This window comes from Ooceraea biroi, chromosome 8, assembly GCF_003672135.1.
Source record: "Ooceraea biroi isolate clonal line C1 chromosome 8, Obir_v5.4, whole genome shotgun sequence".
NCBI lineage: Eukaryota > Metazoa > Arthropoda > Insecta > Hymenoptera > Formicidae > Ooceraea > Ooceraea biroi.
Window position 1 is genome coordinate 4,353,717 of NC_039513.1, and position 19,248 is coordinate 4,372,964.

Sequence of the window (19,248 nt, forward strand, 5' to 3'; positions counted from 1 at the left end):
AAACAAGCCAAACCTTATTGACTGGTAAGCGAAGCATAAATCCTGCTTTTTTTCGCCGTCTGAAAAAGTTTATGTTTAAACACACGGGCATCCGCGAGGGGAGGAGAAACGAGATAACGAGAGTCCCCTGCAGCTTCGCGCCGCGCGCGACATTCGATTCGAGCAGTTGCCGCTCGAATGGCGCGGGTGACTTGCGCACCGTTAAAATCAATGAGTGCAGCCGGCGGCGAGAGCGCCGACGACGGCGCGACTACGCCGAGCAGCCGCCGTCGCGTCGTCGGTGCTGCTGCTACCTGGTCCGGTCTGTTCCGCGACACCCTCCTCGGCACCCTCGTTCGCCGCAGCACCGAGCCGCTTCTCCGTTGGCGCGACGCGAGTCATGTAAGCGCGCGTGACGACGAGATGCCACCCGGCCGCGAGGACATGGAGTTCTGCACCGACAGGGTCCTCTCCAAGGGCAGGATCCTCCAGGAGCTGACGAAAGCTGTCAAACTGGTGAGCGACGCCGATCGTTCGGCCTGTCAAAGCCACTTCCGCACGCGTCGATATATCGTTCGTGCTGTCGCAATTTATAGTAGCTAATTTGTCGATTTGCTCGTGTTGCAGGAACCTTTCGTGGTTCGTTCTATATTCTATTCTACAAGTTTGTTCCTCCTTTTTTTCTCTCTGTCTGACGTCCGAGTGTGCAAAAGTGTAAAAGGTTCATGCAACACGAGCAGTCTATCGCTGCACGTCGTGCGTAGATTCGATTCGAGGCCACAAGGTCGTGCGGCGGCAAAAGTGACAGTCTTCGCGACGTCCAGACCGGAGACAGGTGTCCTGCACCCGAGACGGCAGTCCAAGTCGAATGTATTTCCGATACATGCATTTTCGATAGCACGACATGAACGACCGTGTCGCGTGAAGTTGCATCAATCTCTCGCAATCTCTCGGGCGTATTCGGACCATGCGCATCCTGTTCGAAATATCGTGCACTCGGTTAAAAAAACGTGTGTACAATATTTTTGCTGACAGAGATAGTTAGATAGTGGAAAATGTTAGCAGAGACGGATTTAAAAATGGTCTCGATAGTTTCGTTTTTATACCCTGCAGGGATCTTATATTTTTGTGCACACGAAAGATATCAAACTGAGCCATCTAATAATAATTTTGAGTTAACTATTCTTAAAATCGAGGACTCCAATATATGTCACGATATAATGATAATTGATTTCGGTTCGCCGTTGTATATATATTACTATTGCGTGTGCTATTGGTACCATGTTTGATTTGTCATTGTGTGTGTGTGTATCGTAAATGAGTGACGCCTTTTAGTGCACCTGACTATACAAATGAAATGTATGTTATACGGTACAGACTTCTCCGCGAATTATTTAATTTCGCGACAATTGCGGGCCGAAATAATAAGGCGCGCGAATATGCTGCGAGAGCGCGCGTTTTTCGTCACGTTAATATTTCTATTTATTTCTGTAATATTAACGGCATTTTTTATTCAGATTGCTTCGGGATACGGAATATCACTTTTGTAACTTTATAAAAATTGTATTCAAAACTACATAACATGTGTGCATATACACGCTAATGATTAATGATTAAAAATATGATTATAAAAAATACAATGCGAGAAGTAGTCATAAATAATTAATAAACTCGTATATCTCTGTCGTTATCATGTCATATCACTATAGTACAAAGTCTCCTTAAAAATCAATTTAGTAATCAATTCAAAAAGACGTTTAAAGACGCGAATAAATTTTCTAAGATACAAATGATCTAGATGATCTAGATGCACATTCACAAATAAGAACAGATTTATTCATTCCATAATTGCTTGTACCGCATTCGAAGGGAGAAAACGAAAGCCTATGTACGATATATTTATGTATATGCATATACATCCGTCTATATACGTATCTATCTATATACGAATCTTACGTGACGTCGCAACCTGCTCCCAGGTTAATCGCGACGCAACGCGGTTCGCAATCGAACTCTCGCAGATAGAGAGGCGCGCGCTCGATTGCAGCGCCCTGCGACCCTCGCTGTCGCTCCGTTATCCCTTTAAAATGCGCTCGAATTTATCGCTGCGCGACAAATTTCTCACTCGTCTCGCGTTTACGTCCGGTGTGCAATAACTCGTGACGCGACACGTTGGCGTTGTCGAGAAACGGTGAATCGCTCTCGTTGAAATCAGCCTGGCTGTGCCCCACACTGCATTGACGTTTCGTTGACAATCGTATAGACGTGCGTTGCGCAGAACAGCTGATAGGAGGTCTGTCCCTTTATTTAGATTTCTTCTCCTTCCCCTCGACTCTTGTATTTTTTTCTGCTTCCTCTCGTCTCTTGTATCTTTTACTGTGACATTTATTTATGTGTATCACGTGCCTATTATTATTACTTATGTTATTCTTGACGTGACAGGTTTGATACTTAGTGTCAAAAATGACACAATACTAAAAATGATAGATGACCAAGATTTGCATTATAGCTTTGAGCATTCTTGAATTGTTCCAGTAAAAATGACATAGTCATTGTATATGTTCTTAGCTAAATATAGAAAGCAAAAGTATCATTTCAGGAGTGGCAGAAGTACAAAGAACGTGAGACAGAAATACGTTCTATTATGTATAAATAATTCTTTGCTTTTGCTGCAAAGAGGTTGCTTTGTGTGAGGAGGTTTGCTGATAACTGCCGTTGCTGTCAATACCAAGTACCAGTAATCCAATAATCACTTTCCATATAGCCAGTGCCTACCTTTTGTTGTGATATTCCGCATTTTATATAACCTCTTATATCTTATAGCAGAGAACGTACCTTAAGCTAAACATTTATATTGAATGCTTCAAGCAGAAGCATGAACGAATGCTCTGACATTTTCGTCCCCGTTTACTCACACTCGTGAAGTATTTGTTCCATTTTTATTCAAATGAGCGATCACTATAGCTGCTTCTCTCGACATGCCGACAATGAATCATTAACTTGAGATCAAATTACTTGTTGCTCATCCTTACACACATGTACAATGAAATAGTGAATTTAAGAAAAAAATTCATTAATATTTGTTCTTTAGAGTCTGATGAAATTAGCCATTTTTATTATGCTTTATTACAAACAGTAATTGTAATCTTAATAATCATTTTTCAATCAGTTATTATTACAATTGTATATTGAGATTTACGATGATACTAATGTGTACCCCACTGAACAGGTTTATGCCCAAAGTCTCTATGGTACCGTGGTCTTGGATGGTGATTCCTGGTTGGTTTATTGGCTGGATCGAGCACTGCGTCATGGGCTACGTGTCGAGAGACACGGATACTGGGGCACTGCCAGAGAACTTAGTCATCAGGACACTGTTGTGGTCATTCACGCATTGCAGAGCGTATTGACTTCTATCGGGAAAGGTATGTTTAGCTGTCGCATTACAGTGTTACCATGTGCTTGACTTTGATATTAAATTCTCTAATAGAGATACACTTAAACGGATAATTTTCTCTTCTTACGAAGCTATAGAATGAAGTTTGAAGTAACAAGTTGTGTTTTGCTCTAGAATTAATTACATTTTATCCTAATAGCTGTGAAAGTTTTCGTAATTTCGAGCATTTAGATAAATTGAGAGCAAATATTCACGAATTATTTAATTGCATTTCAGTATAAACGTGTTCCCTATATCTCTTTTTCTTGCGTTGACATTGAATCAATATTGTATAGGTCGAGCGTGGCTCTATCACACTCTAAGCGAAGGCAGTTTCGAGAGCTATCTGGCTTGTTTGGTGCGAGACACCAAGACATTGAAGAAGCAGTACTTTCCACACGCACTTGTGAGAGATGTCGATAAGACCAACCAACTGGTCAATCTTCTTGCCGGTCTGGAAAATGTGTCCTTCACATTGCAATTGGTACGTTAAGACAGTGCGATTAATAACAGCTTATAAATAACCTGTGAAAGTGCATAATAAGCGATAGCGTTATTATGGAGTGCAATATCAAACCTTTTTCTCTTTTCCTTCCTGCTGCTGAATTGCCAGCGTTTAAGCACGTCATGCAACTTTTACTTTCCATATTAATATCACTCCCTGGTTATACTTATCGTGCTAATGAATAACACCAATCAACTAGCTAGCAAGAGAGCCACATATGTAGATAAGTTTCTTTTTTTTACGTAAAGTTGCAAAGGGGGCAACGGGTTATCATTTTATTTACGACCACGAGTACTTTATTTTTGCGAGCTGTGTATCGCACGATTTATTTACTGGTGGAAAATTTCTGTCCATATGCTCTTAGAAAAAAAGATATTTATGCAAAATTATCTAAAGTTGCTGGACATTAGGTAGTTGATAACCTCTGCTGCGTTAATTACCACAGCGGGACTAATACTATTACACGAAAATTGTCATATAGGATGTGACATATCTGGATATCTGCGACTATATGCCGCAAAGGCCTATGAGCGTGAATCCATCAGGCACAGCGTTATCGTTGCACCTAAGGTCTTCTAGTGTTTCGTCGAGCCTAGCTTCTCCGGGGGACAGTGGCATTGCCTTCGACAGCGACATGGATCTTGCAAACGAGACCGATGGTAGCAGTTATAAGGAGGCAAGCTCTCTTTCGAGTCGAAATGAAAATCGTGCAACAAATTCAATCACGTCTGCCAAGTAGTAATGTATCAATAAGCGTATAAATTTTTGCAGGAGGACTTTACGATGGATGAGATCCCGAAGTATCGGAACAATAGGTATAAGACAATTATTAACAACCGTATGGAAGACAATAAAAATTTTGGATCCAGCGATTCGAGCGAGGACGGCAAGACGCCGACGCAGTCACCGGCGATTACTAAATTCCAAACGGTCATGATGACGAAGAACGACATCGTTAATCAGAACGTGACGCGAAAACTGGATGACAACGAAATGAATTGTTCCAGTTTAGAGACCCTCAAGGATTATGACTTTTACAGCAAGAGTCTCGACGAGAGCAAATTGGAGAAAATGAACAAGATTGATAACGGCGTGAAAGATTTCGAGAAGAGGAGCACCTATTACGGCAGCGACGCTCCAGCTTACAGCTTTAAAAAGAACATCGACCCTCGTAATTCTTATGTAATCAATAACGACACGAACTTGCTGGAACTGAGCATGACTATTTCCGACTGCGATAACATGGATGCGCCTTACGGCATCCTGAACACTATGAACACCATGACTGATGCCAGCATCCTGTCTTCCTCCAGCTCGGAGGGTATAGTACAACGTAGGCAGCGGAAGAAGAAGCGAGGTGAGAGCAAAAAGAGGGTCAGTTTCCACGAGGACATACTGAAAACGATGAAGTTGGAGGACGACGAGAGCTACGCTGATTTCTCCATGAGCTTCTTACTGCCCAGTTCGGTTTTGAAAAGGGACGCTCAGAAAGGCAGGTACAGCTGGTGCGCGCACGGCGACTCGCCGTACGTGCAGAAAAGTACAGACAACAGCAGGAATGTGCACTCGGACTATTATTCGTCCTCGTCGTCATCGAGCACGTTTGATGGGGCCGACAAGCAGATGTCGAAATTGTGCATTGATGTGCCGTGTCAGCGCAACTGCCGCTGCAGTTGCGGCTTATCATTGTCGGAACGTGGCGCGCCGGAGGGTCAGGAAGATCCTGGCAAGAGCCTGAGGCCTAAGATGGAAATAGAATTGGAGGAGAACGAGGCGCAGGAGGCTTACATCGTCGAGAAGGCGTGCGGCAACATCGTTGAAGATCCACCGTCCAAGCTGGAGATGGTGAATCCGAGAAAACAGGCCACTCCGAGCGACTGGTCGGACGCGGACAGCGTGGCAACGTCCGACGTGGAGGAACGCAAGAATAGCCAGAGGCACTTGGCCTCGCCGTTGAAGAAGCGCAACGTCACGGCGATATTGACGGGCGAGAGCAGTAGCAAGCTCCTAGCGCCTCCTCTGCGTCAGGCGCCGTCGAAAACGTCGTTGCTGAGCAGATTTCTAAAGTCCATCACCGAGAGGAAGTTCGAGATAAAGAAGAACAAGAAGCCGCCGAAGGTAAACACGTTGTACATCAAGGGTGTCAAGACGAGCTATGATTCCTTCAAGGACTTCAACGACAATCTCGACAAGGAGATTCAAGAGAACGTCGCCGCCGAGAAGCAGGAATTTAGTGGCGAGAAGATAAGCTTGAAGTTGCGCGAGCTTTTCAAAAGGCATATCTACCGCGATAAAACGGAGGAACTGTATAAAGTATACAAAGTGCGGAGTTCGTACATGACCAACGGCGAGAGCAAGCCCATGATCGCGCTACTGACGGACAAGACGCTATATTTAACCGGCTCAAAGCTGGATCACTCTTACAGTAACCAATTCGTCATTCCTTACAATGAATTAGATGTCATTATGGTAAGTAAAGTTTCAATAATTCTTCGTACTTCCCAAAATACAAAATGTATTCTGCTAAACAAAGTATATTTTTTGTCAGATTGGGCCGAATGCACAAACGATTTTAATCTCCAACGCCGACTGTGAAATGCAGTATCTATTTTCTACCGGCAGCTCGCAAACTACCTCAGAATTAGTCGGTCACTTAGAGATGGCTATGAGACGATCGCCATCGAAACCGAGGCTTCCCGCTGTTAAGGAATTGAATTACGAGGATATGCACATTCTCAGGAATTCAATCCTTTCTGACACAGCTGTACATCCCGTACGGAAATCTTTTTCTATAATTTTGTATTTTGTATCATTGACTTTCTATCCATCGTCCTAAATATTCCGTATCTTATAATTGTTATATATTTAACTGTATTAATTATTTATAGGATGAGAAAATCGAACACTACAGCCTTATCTATATGGAAGACGAGCACATGTCACCACCCAGTACGCCATGTGGCCCGACGAAGGAGGGTGACCTGATGTTCCGGCCGCATACCTACCAACACTTGCACCCGAATGCGCCCACGAATCCGTGGGAGGCCGGTTACTTTGTCCTGAAAGGCGGAGTGGTCTATATGTTCACGGATTCGAATCAACGACTTCCTAAGCGCGCTATACCATTGAAAGGAGGTTTGTGCCAAGGATGCAGAAGAATTCCCAATTCCCATCGGCCGCACACCTTCGAGATATTGTTGAAGCCCAACAAGTCGTACCAATTTGCTGCCCCAGATGAATACGTCGCTTCTGAGTGGTTGCAGAGTTTTGTTCAAAGTGCATCAGGTCTGTTCGATTGTACGGAAAAGAAGGAACCGCTGCCTTGCAGCCTCATCACGACTACGAAGCACTTAGTGGCGATGAAAGAGGTCCATCCCGGCATGCAGAGAGGCCAAACGCTCTCATGCGCGTCTATCAAGGACCTAGCGGCGTTCAGGGTGCCATTGGTGCAACAATCCTGGTGTATACTGGTGAGTGTACAGTCACTTAGGCACAAATTCCGGACTCGACTCTGATCGCTGAGTAAATGCCGCTGGAGAAAATGACGTTTGCAAAACTATGTCCGCAGGAATTCGCGTGTCGAGAGGTGCACGAGAGCAGCGGCGATTGGGTCATATACTTTACGAATTATACCGAGCTCTGTGCTTTCAAAGAGGTTCTGGAGACGTTGTGGGCGGACATAAACCTGGTACGACGTGTAGCTCACTAGCTCACAGGAATGGCACGTTGAAACGTTACGTGTGACACTAAGACACTTTTTCTTTAATTTTTACAGAGCGAGTTTCCTATAGCAACCCTACCACCGGAGGACAAGTTGCAGCGACGCTGTTCGGATGCCAGCAGGGACTTGGAACACGCTTGGCGGTACTTGTTGCCACCGGCTTTAGAATAGATGGAAGATATATTAATAGACAATATACAACAAGTTATTTGGAAAATTATTTTATCACATTGCCATATTGGAAAGAAGTAGAGAACTCTCGTGACCACACGCACGCGAATATCCAGGTACTCGGATTTGAAAGAATGGAACGCTAATGTGTCTTATGTCAAAGATGTAACCGCTTACGCAACATAATCCAAATTTTTTTTGCTTTTGTTCGAAATTGAATGTCATGTATCTGTCATTTGGGATTAGAACAGTCAATGTTATTTTGTGGCTTATAGATAGATACGGAGAGAGAGAGAGAGAGATTCTTATCTAAAAAATATATATATATACATACATACAAATACACACACACACACACACACACACATATATAAAATACCCCTGACATATACGGCATAATAATTTTCTAATTTCGAGGTACAAAAATATGCCCTACATTTTTGCCAAGTTACGCTGTTGATGAGGGGCTAATCATTAAACATCTTACATAAGACATAAATCGCCTCAAACGTATAAATGATTATTTAAAGGAAAGTTGCAAGATGGTGCATTATCTTTCCTGTAACATATATATAAGTCACCGTAATAAGCTGCTATTCATTTATAATGATGCAGAGAATGTAATATAACAATAACTGTGAGACATTATTATTATTATTATATAAATGTCTATATATATATACATATATATATATACCCCATATATATTGAGAAAATGAACCAGTATGCATTTGAATACGCGCACTATTCATATTAAAATAGTCATTTATCGTCGGAGATAATAATAATATAAAATTCAGGAAACACTTACAGCAGCTTCAAAGGCTAATAGAAAAGGACTCGTAAATAATTTCTGAAGTTAATGCATAATTTAACATTCCTACTCGATTATTGTAAATCAACTTTACTTTTAGTACGATGACTTTCTATCATATCACTTTACATGCATGTCTTAAAGCTAAAAAAATGTTACCTCTATGCATAATAATTTTTTTTTAATGTACAGATGTGAAATACGAAGTGAAAGTTATATAACAATTGTATAATATATTTTATGTATTTTATGTATTAATTCAGTTTAATATGTGTATAAGTTTAGATTAGTTCAGATAGCTTGAATCACACAACTATTGTTGCATTATTGTATCATATTAAAATCTTTTAATATTCGACGCGCGCGCTTTATGAAATAGTACGGTCTGAGAAAGATTATACCAAAATTATCATAATTTATGCTTGATGAAACTTTCAAAGCATGATTATGAATTTTAAATATGCTTATTATATAACATAAAAAAAATTATATAAAAATGAATTTCATTTGTGATATTACATTAATATCTTTATAAGGAATATATTTGTTACACTTTTATGTTACCAAAACATGAACAGATGCTTTATCCACATATTCATGTGAGCAAATATGTATTATATTTTATGTAGCAGTAAGTAATTGTGAGATGCTGTTAGGTAATAAACGTCACTGTTGTTAAGTTCATCGGATCCCCTATGTGAAATTTATATAAATTAAATAAAAGCAAATACCTCACGGCATTAAAATCGATTTTGTATATTAGTTTCTGCTGTGTGAAAAGTACACGGAGTTAAATTTTTTACAAGTTACAGCCAGCTGTTCTAAATATTACATCCGTATATTTTTCACACAAAGATTCTGTATTATCATACACAATCTGCAAATTACCGATAAATAGAAAAGTAATAAAGATATACGAAGAGAATCTGATCAAGTGAACAATCTTTATTTTACCCGCTTCTTCATATTACTCGCAAAATGTGTCGCGTTGAAAAAGAAATAGAAAATAAAGCGCTGTAATCTGAGATCTTTATTTTATAAAATTTGAAAGTAATAACGGCGAATATTTTCTTAACATTTTATTTTGCTTTATACTATACCGTCTCAAAAATTCCAATAATCTTAAACATTTTAGAGACAATGTATGTAGAACGGTCAGAGGTTTTCATAATTTTTTAATAATTATCGTCTTTACAATAATTTTCTGGGGTCTAGAATTGCGTGCAATACTTATAGCAATATCAGCCAATTGTCTTTTATAATTAGACATGATCTATGATACAAGCTACAACATTGCATATTCAAGCATTATACATAATTATAATTTCAGACGCAAATATTTGAATAAAGACACAAGAAAAATTTAATCATCCGCTAATAATAGCAATTGATAATATTGATAAGTATTTTATATTCATAAACATAAGGATATTCGATGATTTGCTACTCTATATGTTGTATCTATTCAGGTGCATAATGGCCTCTTGCTACTTTAGAAGCTTTTGCTGCTTTTATATCGACATTAGGAAATTGTTCTTTCAGAGCTTCGAGATCCACATTTGGGAATCTTCTTAATATTACTGCTACGCGTCTCTTTTCACGACTGAAACAAACAAACAAATATAGCTCTTCCTCTTAACGAGAATAAATAGACTAATATGCATGTTTAACAGACGATATAAGAACAGTTGTTACGAACTTTCTCGCTTTGCGTTTTTCATTCCAAAGTTTCTCCCTGTAGAACCCTAAGAACTTTCGAACTGAACGCTCCTTAAAACCGAATAAATTCTTCTTTCTCCACGACTTGTTCATAAAGATCGGAATCGGGTGTTCAGTCATTCGATAGAAGTATTTCATACCTGAAATAAGATAAAGAAAAATAATAGCTTATTTCCTATTTACATTGCTGGAATCGTTCTGCAAAAAAAGATGTTCTATCTCTTATGTTAGATATTATATGTTATTCATACATTACATACATATAAATATGTAATCTGAAATATTACGTATAAAAAATAATTTTAGCTAGATTCCATGAATCTTACCAATGCGATTATAAACTAATTTTCCAGGGCGCTCTCCCGTCTCACCAGTTTCAAGCATATGATATGCTGTATTTCTTTCACGAACAACTCTCTCCAAATTCTTCATGCTAATTTCAACTTTATCCAAACGTTCAGGATTGGGAAAGATCTCGTTTGCTTGTTTACATGCTTCTTCCATAGTCATAAGCATATTGCGTTCTTTCAATAACACGTACCTATATATATATATATATATATTTATTAATCATTTTTTTATTATTACATTAGATACCCAATTAAACCTATGTACCAATAATTTGAGCTTCACCATAATTTATGGAGGTCTGTGTTACTCTTCAATCTTAATTCAACCCTCCGCCAAGAACGACCAACCCGTACTTCATTTTTCGCCCAATGCTTCGGGTCATCAAAGAACTCCATTAAATCGTAGCGTTCCGACGTAATGTGTAGAAATGCGCAATGCAGAGCTGGCGTGCTGAATTTATAAAAGAAGTAGATTAAAGAGGGTCAATCGAGGTCTCGATCTGCTTTCCTATGCTTGTTAAAGAGCATCTAGTGCTACAATGCTTAAAATGATTATCTATGATTAGTAAATATAATCATCTGCTTAGTTTTTATTCTTATCACATGTCAAAATTTATTGTACATTAAGATAAAATAGTAGAATTGAACAACTATCACTTTTAGAATCATGTACACTGATGGTGTAAAAACTAACCTCACATGTCAGATGAAAAAGAGAGATACTTAACAGACGATTAATACTTTAAGTATTGAATACTTATGTGTTGCAAGATAAATACTTTTAAATTTGTCTAGACACAGAATCGAAAATTTATCATAAATAATGGAAACATGCGCATTGACCGATTTGGACAAGATGAGATAAAACATAAATGATACAGCCTAAGACTGATGTAGCACGAACCTGCGAAGAAATACATGTTTAGGAGAAATAATGGCACTCTGTGACAAAGATAGAGTTTTTAGTAGATTCGTTATGTTGTTCACGCTCCTAAAAACCTGCATGGTCTTTATGATCACTGCCATTTTATTTTGCGACTACTGTCTGCTGCTCTCTCGTTTCTCAATTCATCTCGTTCAGGAAGTTGTCTGTTTTACCGACAAAATCGGTGATTTTATTCAAACTATTATTTTTTATTCTACAGAATAAAAAATCCGTTCACGATTAAAGTACACGTAGCAATGCAGCGAAAAGTGTTCGACTTTGTGTTAAAAAGTAAAAAAAGTTAGAAAATTACAGTTCTGTTATCGACTCGTGGCCTAACCTAACAATAATATGCGTAATATAAAAGTTTTGCAATTTGTACGTATTAAAATAGGAACACTTTTCGCTGGAAACAGAATATGAGGAAGTTTTTAAAAGCGAGTTTAGAGGTCTGGCATATACGAATAATTTTAATGAAAATTTCGTGCATACAATGCGAAATCGTAGCCAGGAGCGCCAGGAGCAAAATGGTTTAAACTTAACCTATCCTAATCTGAGTAGCACATATGCATATCATGTGGCGAGTATTCTCGGTGAACGTAGTGATTTATCAGATGCATTAATTGCAAGGCTAATTGTGTATGACATGTATGTGTGAGATACATTGGTTCACTCGCCGTTATCTTGAAAAAGGCAGATTGCTACAACGATAAGCAAAAATGTTGCAAAACGTGTTGCGGTCGAAGTTTGGCTATGATGATTTCAAGAGTGATATCCAAAAACGGGCCACTACTGCCATTCACAAAGGTTTTTTTTCGGAAAATTCATTATTTTCAGATTAAATATATGTGTAGTCATAAGGTTCAATCAGTCGTGCTTTATTACATGTGCGATCCTTCAGGGATCATATAACCTTTTTTTTGGTCAGTATTGGTAAGGAAAGACGTACGTATAGAATGTTCGATAACTTTTAGGAAAGCAAGATGTATTCGTGTGTATGCCGACTGGCTCTGGAAAGTCTCTTTGTTTTCAATTGTCAGCGGTAATGAAAGAGGAAAAAGTAGCGATTGTCTTTTCACCACTTCTAGCTCTGATGAAGGTATTTTCTTGCGTGTCATTTATATTTGTGTACATAGAAATTCTTCCGTACATAGAAATCTGAATCCAGAAAAGGAGATAGACGTTAATTATAATGCTTGCATTTATTTAATTCTATTAGAATCAGATAGATTTTCTAGTGAGCAAAAAGATAAGTGCTTGTTCTTTGAACTCTACTACTTCAAGCAAAGAGAGGAACGCAATTATGAAAGATCTTACATCAGATGCGCCTAATATAAAATTGTTATATGTCACACCCGAAATGGGAGCGCAACAACATTTTCAGGTATTTTCTTGGAATTTCTACATTATACACATATTCGCTAATATTCTATTTATATTTCAATATATAATTTTCTCAATATATTGAGAAGGACATGAAAAAATAATATTTCTTTTATTTTATATCTTTGCACGAGTCATAATTAAACTATAATTTTTTGAATGATTTTAAAAGTGATTTTGAAAGATGATGTTAAGATATCAGTTTGAATGATTTAAATTTCATTGTCAATATACATTTAATCTACAGGAAACTGTAATCCAATTGAGAAAGAAGAAGACACTTTCTTACTTTGTTATTGACGAAGCACATTGCTTAAGCGAATGGGGTCATGATTTTAGGCCAACTTATAGGCAATTGGGAGTATTCAAAAAGTTGTGTCCCAAAATACCTGTGATAGCATTAACCGCAACTGCTGCAAAACAGGTATTTAAGCAACGAAAAACGTATAATCTCTAAGCTCTTATATCGTTATCATATATCGGAAATCATAGGTGAAGGATGATATTCTTCAAAGCCTCCACATGAAAGACGCGTTGGTATTCTCACAGCCTGTATTTCGTTCCAATTTGTATTACGACGTGTGGTTTCTGGAGACATTGGACAAACCGTTTGTACACTTGAAAAATTTTATTTTGGAGTCTCTCGGTCCAGCAGATGATTCTGCTCCCATGGTCAGTTGAATTTTATTTTAATACATTACTATGCTGAGTGCTCTGTGAATTATACCGAACGATGATGCGGATTTATGACGATTCTAACATTTTAGCACAAAAGAAATTGTGGTATCATTTATTGTAGAAAGAAGGAAGCGACTGAAATCGTTGCGCATAAATTAACTCTTGCCGGTATTACCACGCTCGCTTATCACGGAAGTATGTGTGACTGTTTTCTGGCATGTTAATACAGATATGAAAAAAAATGGTAGATACTTTATTATTAATGCTTGAATAGGTTTGAAACCTCAGGAGCGTAATGAGGTGCAGAACAAGTGGACAACGGGTGAAGTACCGGTCATAGCGGCAACTTGCAGTTTTGGCATGGGCGTTGACAAGGGATCTGTTAGGTAAATTGCTGTATAATTACGATAATCCTGTCGTAGCATCGGGAAGCGATATCTATATACGTAGAAAGGAATGTATCTACTACACGAACATTATTTAGATTTGTTGTCCACTGGACGGTACCTCAAAATATCGCAGCGTATTATCAAGAATCGGGAAGAGCTGGAAGAGATGACAAGCCAGCATTTTGCAGGGTTTATTTTAGTAACGAAGAATACAGACCCATTTCGTTTCTTATCAAGGAGGAAATCACGCAGAAGAATTCGGAGCTTGTGAAAATTAAATGGCAGAATTTTGAGAAGAGCGTTGCGTATTGTTTAGAAGCAAAGTACGTTCTCATTCGTATTTATATTAAAGTCTAATAATTAAAGATAGAATTAAGAATGCGTATTTTTATTTGAAAATTTTTCTTATTACTTTTATGCCTTAAAGTAAGATATTAAATTGAAACAAAACGGTAGTGCTTAAAACTAACATTTAAAGAATTGCCAATCACTTTTACGTATCATGTACAAATACATAGAGTATTATGTATTCTTAGATGTCGGCACGCAGTGTTCTCCAAATATTTTGGTGATTCTCCGCCACCATGCAAAAATAGATGCGACGTATGTGAAAATAAAGACCAAGTAAGCGCGAGGATTGCTCAATTTGAAATGTGTCAGACGAGAGCTCCAAGCCGATCTCGAAAATCGCGAAGTAACTTGGGCGGTTCAATGCCTATGAATTATGATGATAGCGACGACGATGGAATGTATGTCGAACATTATTGTAATTTATTATAATTAATTTACTAAATCATACTTTTTTATTATATGTTGCACAAATAGTACTGATATACAAATATTCAAAATATAATTATCTAGGGTTGAATTGGATGAATCAGGAGAGTCAAGAGAGAAAATTATAATGGCTGAAAAACGAGAAAGGAGAGAACTTATTATGGAACAATTTGCACTTCGACGTGCTACGTCTAAGGAAGATGAAGTAAGTTTATTGCAAATAAATTCTTTTTTTTACATTATTTTTTCATTTCCATCGTTTATTTTTCTCTACCTTACTTGTGTAGATAAGGCGGCAAAACGTCAAACATGCGAAAGTAGCGCATGTTCGCGCAGCTGATAGCACAGATAGGAAAGTAAAAGGTTTAACCGTGCAAGTAAGGCATAATATAATATCCTTTTGCTTACAATCGTTAATATTTTCAATATTTGTCTATGATTATTCATTATGTTTAGGTACGCGAACATTTTTACAATGAATTGAAAGCAGCATTATTTGAAAATTATCAGCATTGCTATTTAGAAGATAATAAACAGTTTGAAGAGAAGGATATGCCTAATATGGCCATTAATCTAGAATACAAAATATTTTCCAACACTAAAGTACCAAATAAATACAAATTTGATGTCTCTAAACTGGTATGTAATATTTTTGATAGATGTACATGTCTTTTCTATAATTATATTTCTTCTCTCTTGTCTTAAAAAAAACCGAAATGCTTTGTGTTTTGTGAGAATTATTTTAGAATAAACCTTTTTGCACATGGAATTATTTTATGGAGATTAACCATATATTTATTGTTGTTAGATGTGTTCATTTTACATCTGCTTTATTCATATAGATTTCATCAATACGAAAATGTACTAATAATAACAGCGTGTATGAAGCAATACGTGACTATAATAAAATCGAGTCACATAATGTGGAGTCTAACGACTCCATTATCGATATATCCAGTAATGAACAAGGATTAGATATAATAAAAACAGAATTTAACGGAAACGCTGATTTACCCAATGAACATGGTAAAACGATTTTTCCTTCCGTTTTCAAAACCGCATTAGAGATTAGAAATGAAGAAAAGTTACAAGCGTCTAAGTCGGACAGAAATGAAAGGGCGCAATTTAAGAAATTATGTGTTAACGATATCGAGATAGGTGAAACTAAATACGAAACATCTATTGCTATTAATTGCAACAGTGTACAAAAAAGTAAGGACGACGCATCACAGATGCAAATGTCAGATGGTTTTGTTTGCGCGCGAAAAATTTATGATGACACACGTTTGCCCAGTTCTAGTGCAAGATCTTCGAAACATAATACAAAACATAATACAAATTCGTCGACATCGAGAGCTCGCAGAAGTAAAGCAGATAAGAGCGTAAAGAAGGCCAGTAAAACGATTTATGAACAAATATTAGCATCAGCATCAGCACGATCACTTTCGAAGATGACAAACTATAATTCAGATATTTCCGAGACAAAGTCGAAAGTCGATGATACTGTTGACTTTAAAAGTGAAGATAAGACTAATAATGAAAGTAAGAATGACAGGTGTAGCGAATTTGCGGAATGTGCGGAAAAGGGTGATATGAAAATTTCTCTTGAAACGGAATCCAAAGTTGTTAATTTTATTAAAGATGTAGACCGAATTCAGGATAAGAATAAAAATAAAAGAAGCTGCGGATCTAGTGAATATTTCGAGAATGATACAAAATCTGACGGGAAAAAAAGAGCTGTACACAGAGAAGTCAATGATAAAACTCACAATTCTACATCCGAAAAGAATATTGATAAAAATCTTTTTAATAATAAAAATGAAGAGCAATTGGTAGAAAAGGATAGAATAAAAAAGTCTTCCAAAACAGAGGATAATTTAGTATCAGAGAAGAAAAGGGAATCTGTTTGTTTGTCTCATTCCAAACATCACGAAAAAAACAAGAGTAATAAGAAAATAAAAGTTCCTGCGGATAGAGCTACACAATTTAAAACGGCAGAAATTTTAAAATCGTATCTAATGAAATATTATCCATCAGAACGTATCCCAGATAGAGCGACATTCTCAAAAACTTGCAGAGAAATGCATTACAATATGCTGAAGAAAAAAATATTCGGTAAGATAATTTTAGAATTTCACATTTTTTATTATTGTTATATGAAATATTCTGGCTGACAGCCAGTATAGATTTCGAAAATTTTGTAGAAATATAAATAACATATTTTCAGACAAGGAAGGTATACATAACTTTGTTGTAAGAATCATGAGTCAAGCTTGAAGGATCGATTTTATGTCTAAAACGTGTTTCTATTGAAAATGGATAAGTGGCGGGAAGAAACAACATTATTAATCAATAAATTTACTTTTGTATGAATTTCTTTCTAATGCATTTATACCCTTAAATTATTAAATGTGTGTATTTTTATACGTGTCTGTAATAATTGCAATTGTGTGTACAATGATTGTTTTAATTAAACTTTTGTAGTTATGCTTTTCAAAAACTGTCCCTATTCCATTATAATTGTGACATATAATACACATATAATATTGCTAGAGAAAAGAGAGGGATAAACTTTACGTAACATTAATGTATATGTGTTATAAATTTTTTATTACTTTGATTTATGCTGTGTTTTAAACATAGCACATATTGGACACACTATCATGTTTTATAAAGATAAAAAAATATTTTTCTTGTGATTTACGTTATATTCGGGCGAATAATATATAATAAAAATCTACTTTTATATCTAAGTATCATATATTAATCCTTTGTATTTGGATCTTTTTCGGATAAACCTTCCAGCAACTTGGATTTTTCGGCATATTACGTATATGTAATAAATGAATAATTTGAAAGTAAACATGATATTTTTTTAGCATATTATATTTAGCGTATTATAATAGCATATTTTGGTTTGTTGATTCTTTCAGAATTTTTACAATATAATGTTGATGTACCCGAAAAAGACACTATAAGTATAACCAAACATAATCTATGTACCTATGAGTATAGATATTAAATACTTTGAGTACAAAGGATTAAACATATAATTACTAGCACATATATTCGATTAATATTAAATCTGCGTTTTCAATAAATTGTATAAAAACAAGGCAAGATATTCCGGAGAAAAATATTTCTCATTGAGCTATGATTTATGTCTATAGCCATTTATGATATACACACCTCGTTTAAAATTACCATTCGTTATTCCCCTAAAACATATAATAACTTATGTGGTTCATACAAAAGTGACATATGTATAAAAGGATTGTGCTTTTTTATACATGTATAAAAAATACTATTTGTATAAAAAATACTATTTGTATATAAGATTGTATAAAAACGCCCTTATATATCTACTCATATTTCTACATTTGTATTCCCTGAAACTTGTTTTCGTTGTTTAATTAAAATTATTAAAACATTACACTAGTTTTCAGACAATGGATCTAACATTCTAATGTATATTGCACATTTGATATAATTCATTCTAAGTACTTATTTACATATTTACAATAATGCATTATAAAATATTTACAGTCCAAGTGTAACATATTACAATGTGGACTGTGAATATTTTATGTTATTACATAAATGTGTTATTACATAAAACGATACATTTAATACCGTTGTTTGAAATATATTTTTATGCAATTTTATATTTTATCAATAAATCACAATCTTTTTCGATAAACATCTAATGAGCAAAATAAGATCCTTTTCCGAAATAAATAACAAAGTAACAAATAAAGAATAGAAAACTGAATAACAAAATGATTCCATTATAATATTAGTTAGATTAATTTGCATTCATTATACGTGTTCAAGCGCACAGTATATGCTTGGAAAATTATTGCCGATCTGATATGTTCTTTTCACAAACAATTTAAGTTCTATCATATCATAATGTTTTAAATACGCGAAATGTCTTAAATTCTAAAACTTTCTATTATTTTGTTAATATGCTATAATGCTTGCGTACTTTTAATCAATTATTAAATCAACTCTATTTCTAAAAATACATTAGAGATGGAGAGATTAACAATTTAACGTGCTTTTATTAATTAATCATTAATTAAGATCTGAACTTGTGTTGAAATTGGTGTTAAAGCTATGAATGTATTTCTTTATACATAGTAACACAATGTTCCCATGTAATTTCTATCATATTTAACAGATCTGAATACTGTTTGAATACGAGACGTAAGAAAATAAAACAAGATAATAAAACATATGATGTCTTTTAGCATATGATAATTTACTCAGTAATAACTTTATTGAATTTTCATACTTAATGAACATATGTAATTATATCGTAAATCTCAATAAAGTATAAAAATTTCTTTAAAAGAAATTTATGTAGAGAATTACAATTTTAAAATTAATTCAATTTTT

At 36.0% G+C, this 19,248-nt stretch overlaps 3 protein-coding genes across 3 annotated transcripts; 2 read left to right on the forward strand and 1 right to left on the reverse strand.

The window, feature by feature from the left end:
* Nucleotides 1-177: 177 nt before the first annotated feature.
* Nucleotides 178-9,549, forward strand: LOC105285833 (pleckstrin homology domain-containing family M member 2). The gene is made up of 9 exons (XM_011350343.3): nucleotides 178-495; nucleotides 3,209-3,404; nucleotides 3,712-3,899; nucleotides 4,402-4,596; nucleotides 4,692-6,389; nucleotides 6,469-6,693; nucleotides 6,809-7,390; nucleotides 7,489-7,608; nucleotides 7,696-9,549. The coding sequence occupies exons 1-9, from the start codon at nucleotides 178-180 to the stop codon at nucleotides 7,810-7,812; spliced, it is 3,639 nt and encodes a 1,212-aa protein (XP_011348645.2). The 3' UTR covers nucleotides 7,813-9,549.
* A 143-nt stretch (nucleotides 9,550-9,692) lies between these two features.
* On the reverse strand, nucleotides 9,693-11,763 carry LOC105285835 (39S ribosomal protein L47, mitochondrial). The gene is made up of 5 exons (XM_026971566.1): nucleotides 11,600-11,763; nucleotides 10,979-11,146; nucleotides 10,672-10,886; nucleotides 10,326-10,485; nucleotides 9,693-10,229 (listed from the first exon to the last, which is right to left on the reverse strand). The coding sequence occupies exons 1-5, from the start codon at nucleotides 11,719-11,721 to the stop codon at nucleotides 10,088-10,090; spliced, it is 807 nt and encodes a 268-aa protein (XP_026827367.1). The 5' UTR covers nucleotides 11,722-11,763; the 3' UTR covers nucleotides 9,693-10,087.
* Nucleotides 11,764-12,339: 576 nt separating this feature from the next.
* Nucleotides 12,340-18,572, forward strand: LOC105285834 (ATP-dependent DNA helicase Q5). Its single transcript, XM_011350344.3, has 14 exons — nucleotides 12,340-12,427; nucleotides 12,595-12,719; nucleotides 12,840-13,004; nucleotides 13,251-13,427; nucleotides 13,496-13,675; nucleotides 13,771-13,876; nucleotides 13,956-14,067; nucleotides 14,166-14,393; nucleotides 14,607-14,819; nucleotides 14,932-15,052; nucleotides 15,135-15,224; nucleotides 15,304-15,486; nucleotides 15,690-16,962; nucleotides 17,075-18,572. The coding sequence occupies exons 1-14, from the start codon at nucleotides 12,340-12,342 to the stop codon at nucleotides 17,122-17,124; spliced, it is 3,111 nt and encodes a 1,036-aa protein (XP_011348646.1). The 3' UTR covers nucleotides 17,125-18,572.
* Nucleotides 18,573-19,248: the final 676 nt, after the last annotated feature.

Excerpts from the sequence above, each read along its gene's own strand:
- LOC105285833 (XM_011350343.3), top strand. The coding sequence starts at position 178 with ATGGCGCGGGTGACTTGCGCACCGTTAAAATCAATGAGTGCAGCCGGC. Across the intron at positions 3,405-3,711 it reads ATTGACTTCTATCGGGAAAG|GTCGAGCGTGGCTCTATCAC; the intron begins GTATGTTTAGCT and ends AATATTGTATAG. Across the intron at positions 7,391-7,488 it reads AACAATCCTGGTGTATACTG|GAATTCGCGTGTCGAGAGGT; the intron begins GTGAGTGTACAG and ends CTATGTCCGCAG.
- LOC105285835 (XM_026971566.1), bottom strand. The coding sequence starts at position 11,721 with ATGGCAGTGATCATAAAGACCATGCAGGTTTTTAGGAGCGTGAACAAC. Across the intron at positions 11,147-11,599 it reads AAACATGTATTTCTTCGCAG|CACGCCAGCTCTGCATTGCG; the intron begins GTTCGTGCTACA and ends TTATAAATTCAG. Across the intron at positions 10,486-10,671 it reads ATTAGTTTATAATCGCATTG|GTATGAAATACTTCTATCGA; the intron begins GTAAGATTCATG and ends ATCTTATTTCAG.
- LOC105285834 (XM_011350344.3), top strand. The coding sequence starts at position 12,340 with ATGTTGCAAAACGTGTTGCGGTCGAAGTTTGGCTATGATGATTTCAAG. Across the intron at positions 13,676-13,770 it reads CAGATGATTCTGCTCCCATG|CACAAAAGAAATTGTGGTAT; the intron begins GTCAGTTGAATT and ends CTAACATTTTAG. Across the intron at positions 15,053-15,134 it reads CTACGTCTAAGGAAGATGAA|ATAAGGCGGCAAAACGTCAA; the intron begins GTAAGTTTATTG and ends TTACTTGTGTAG.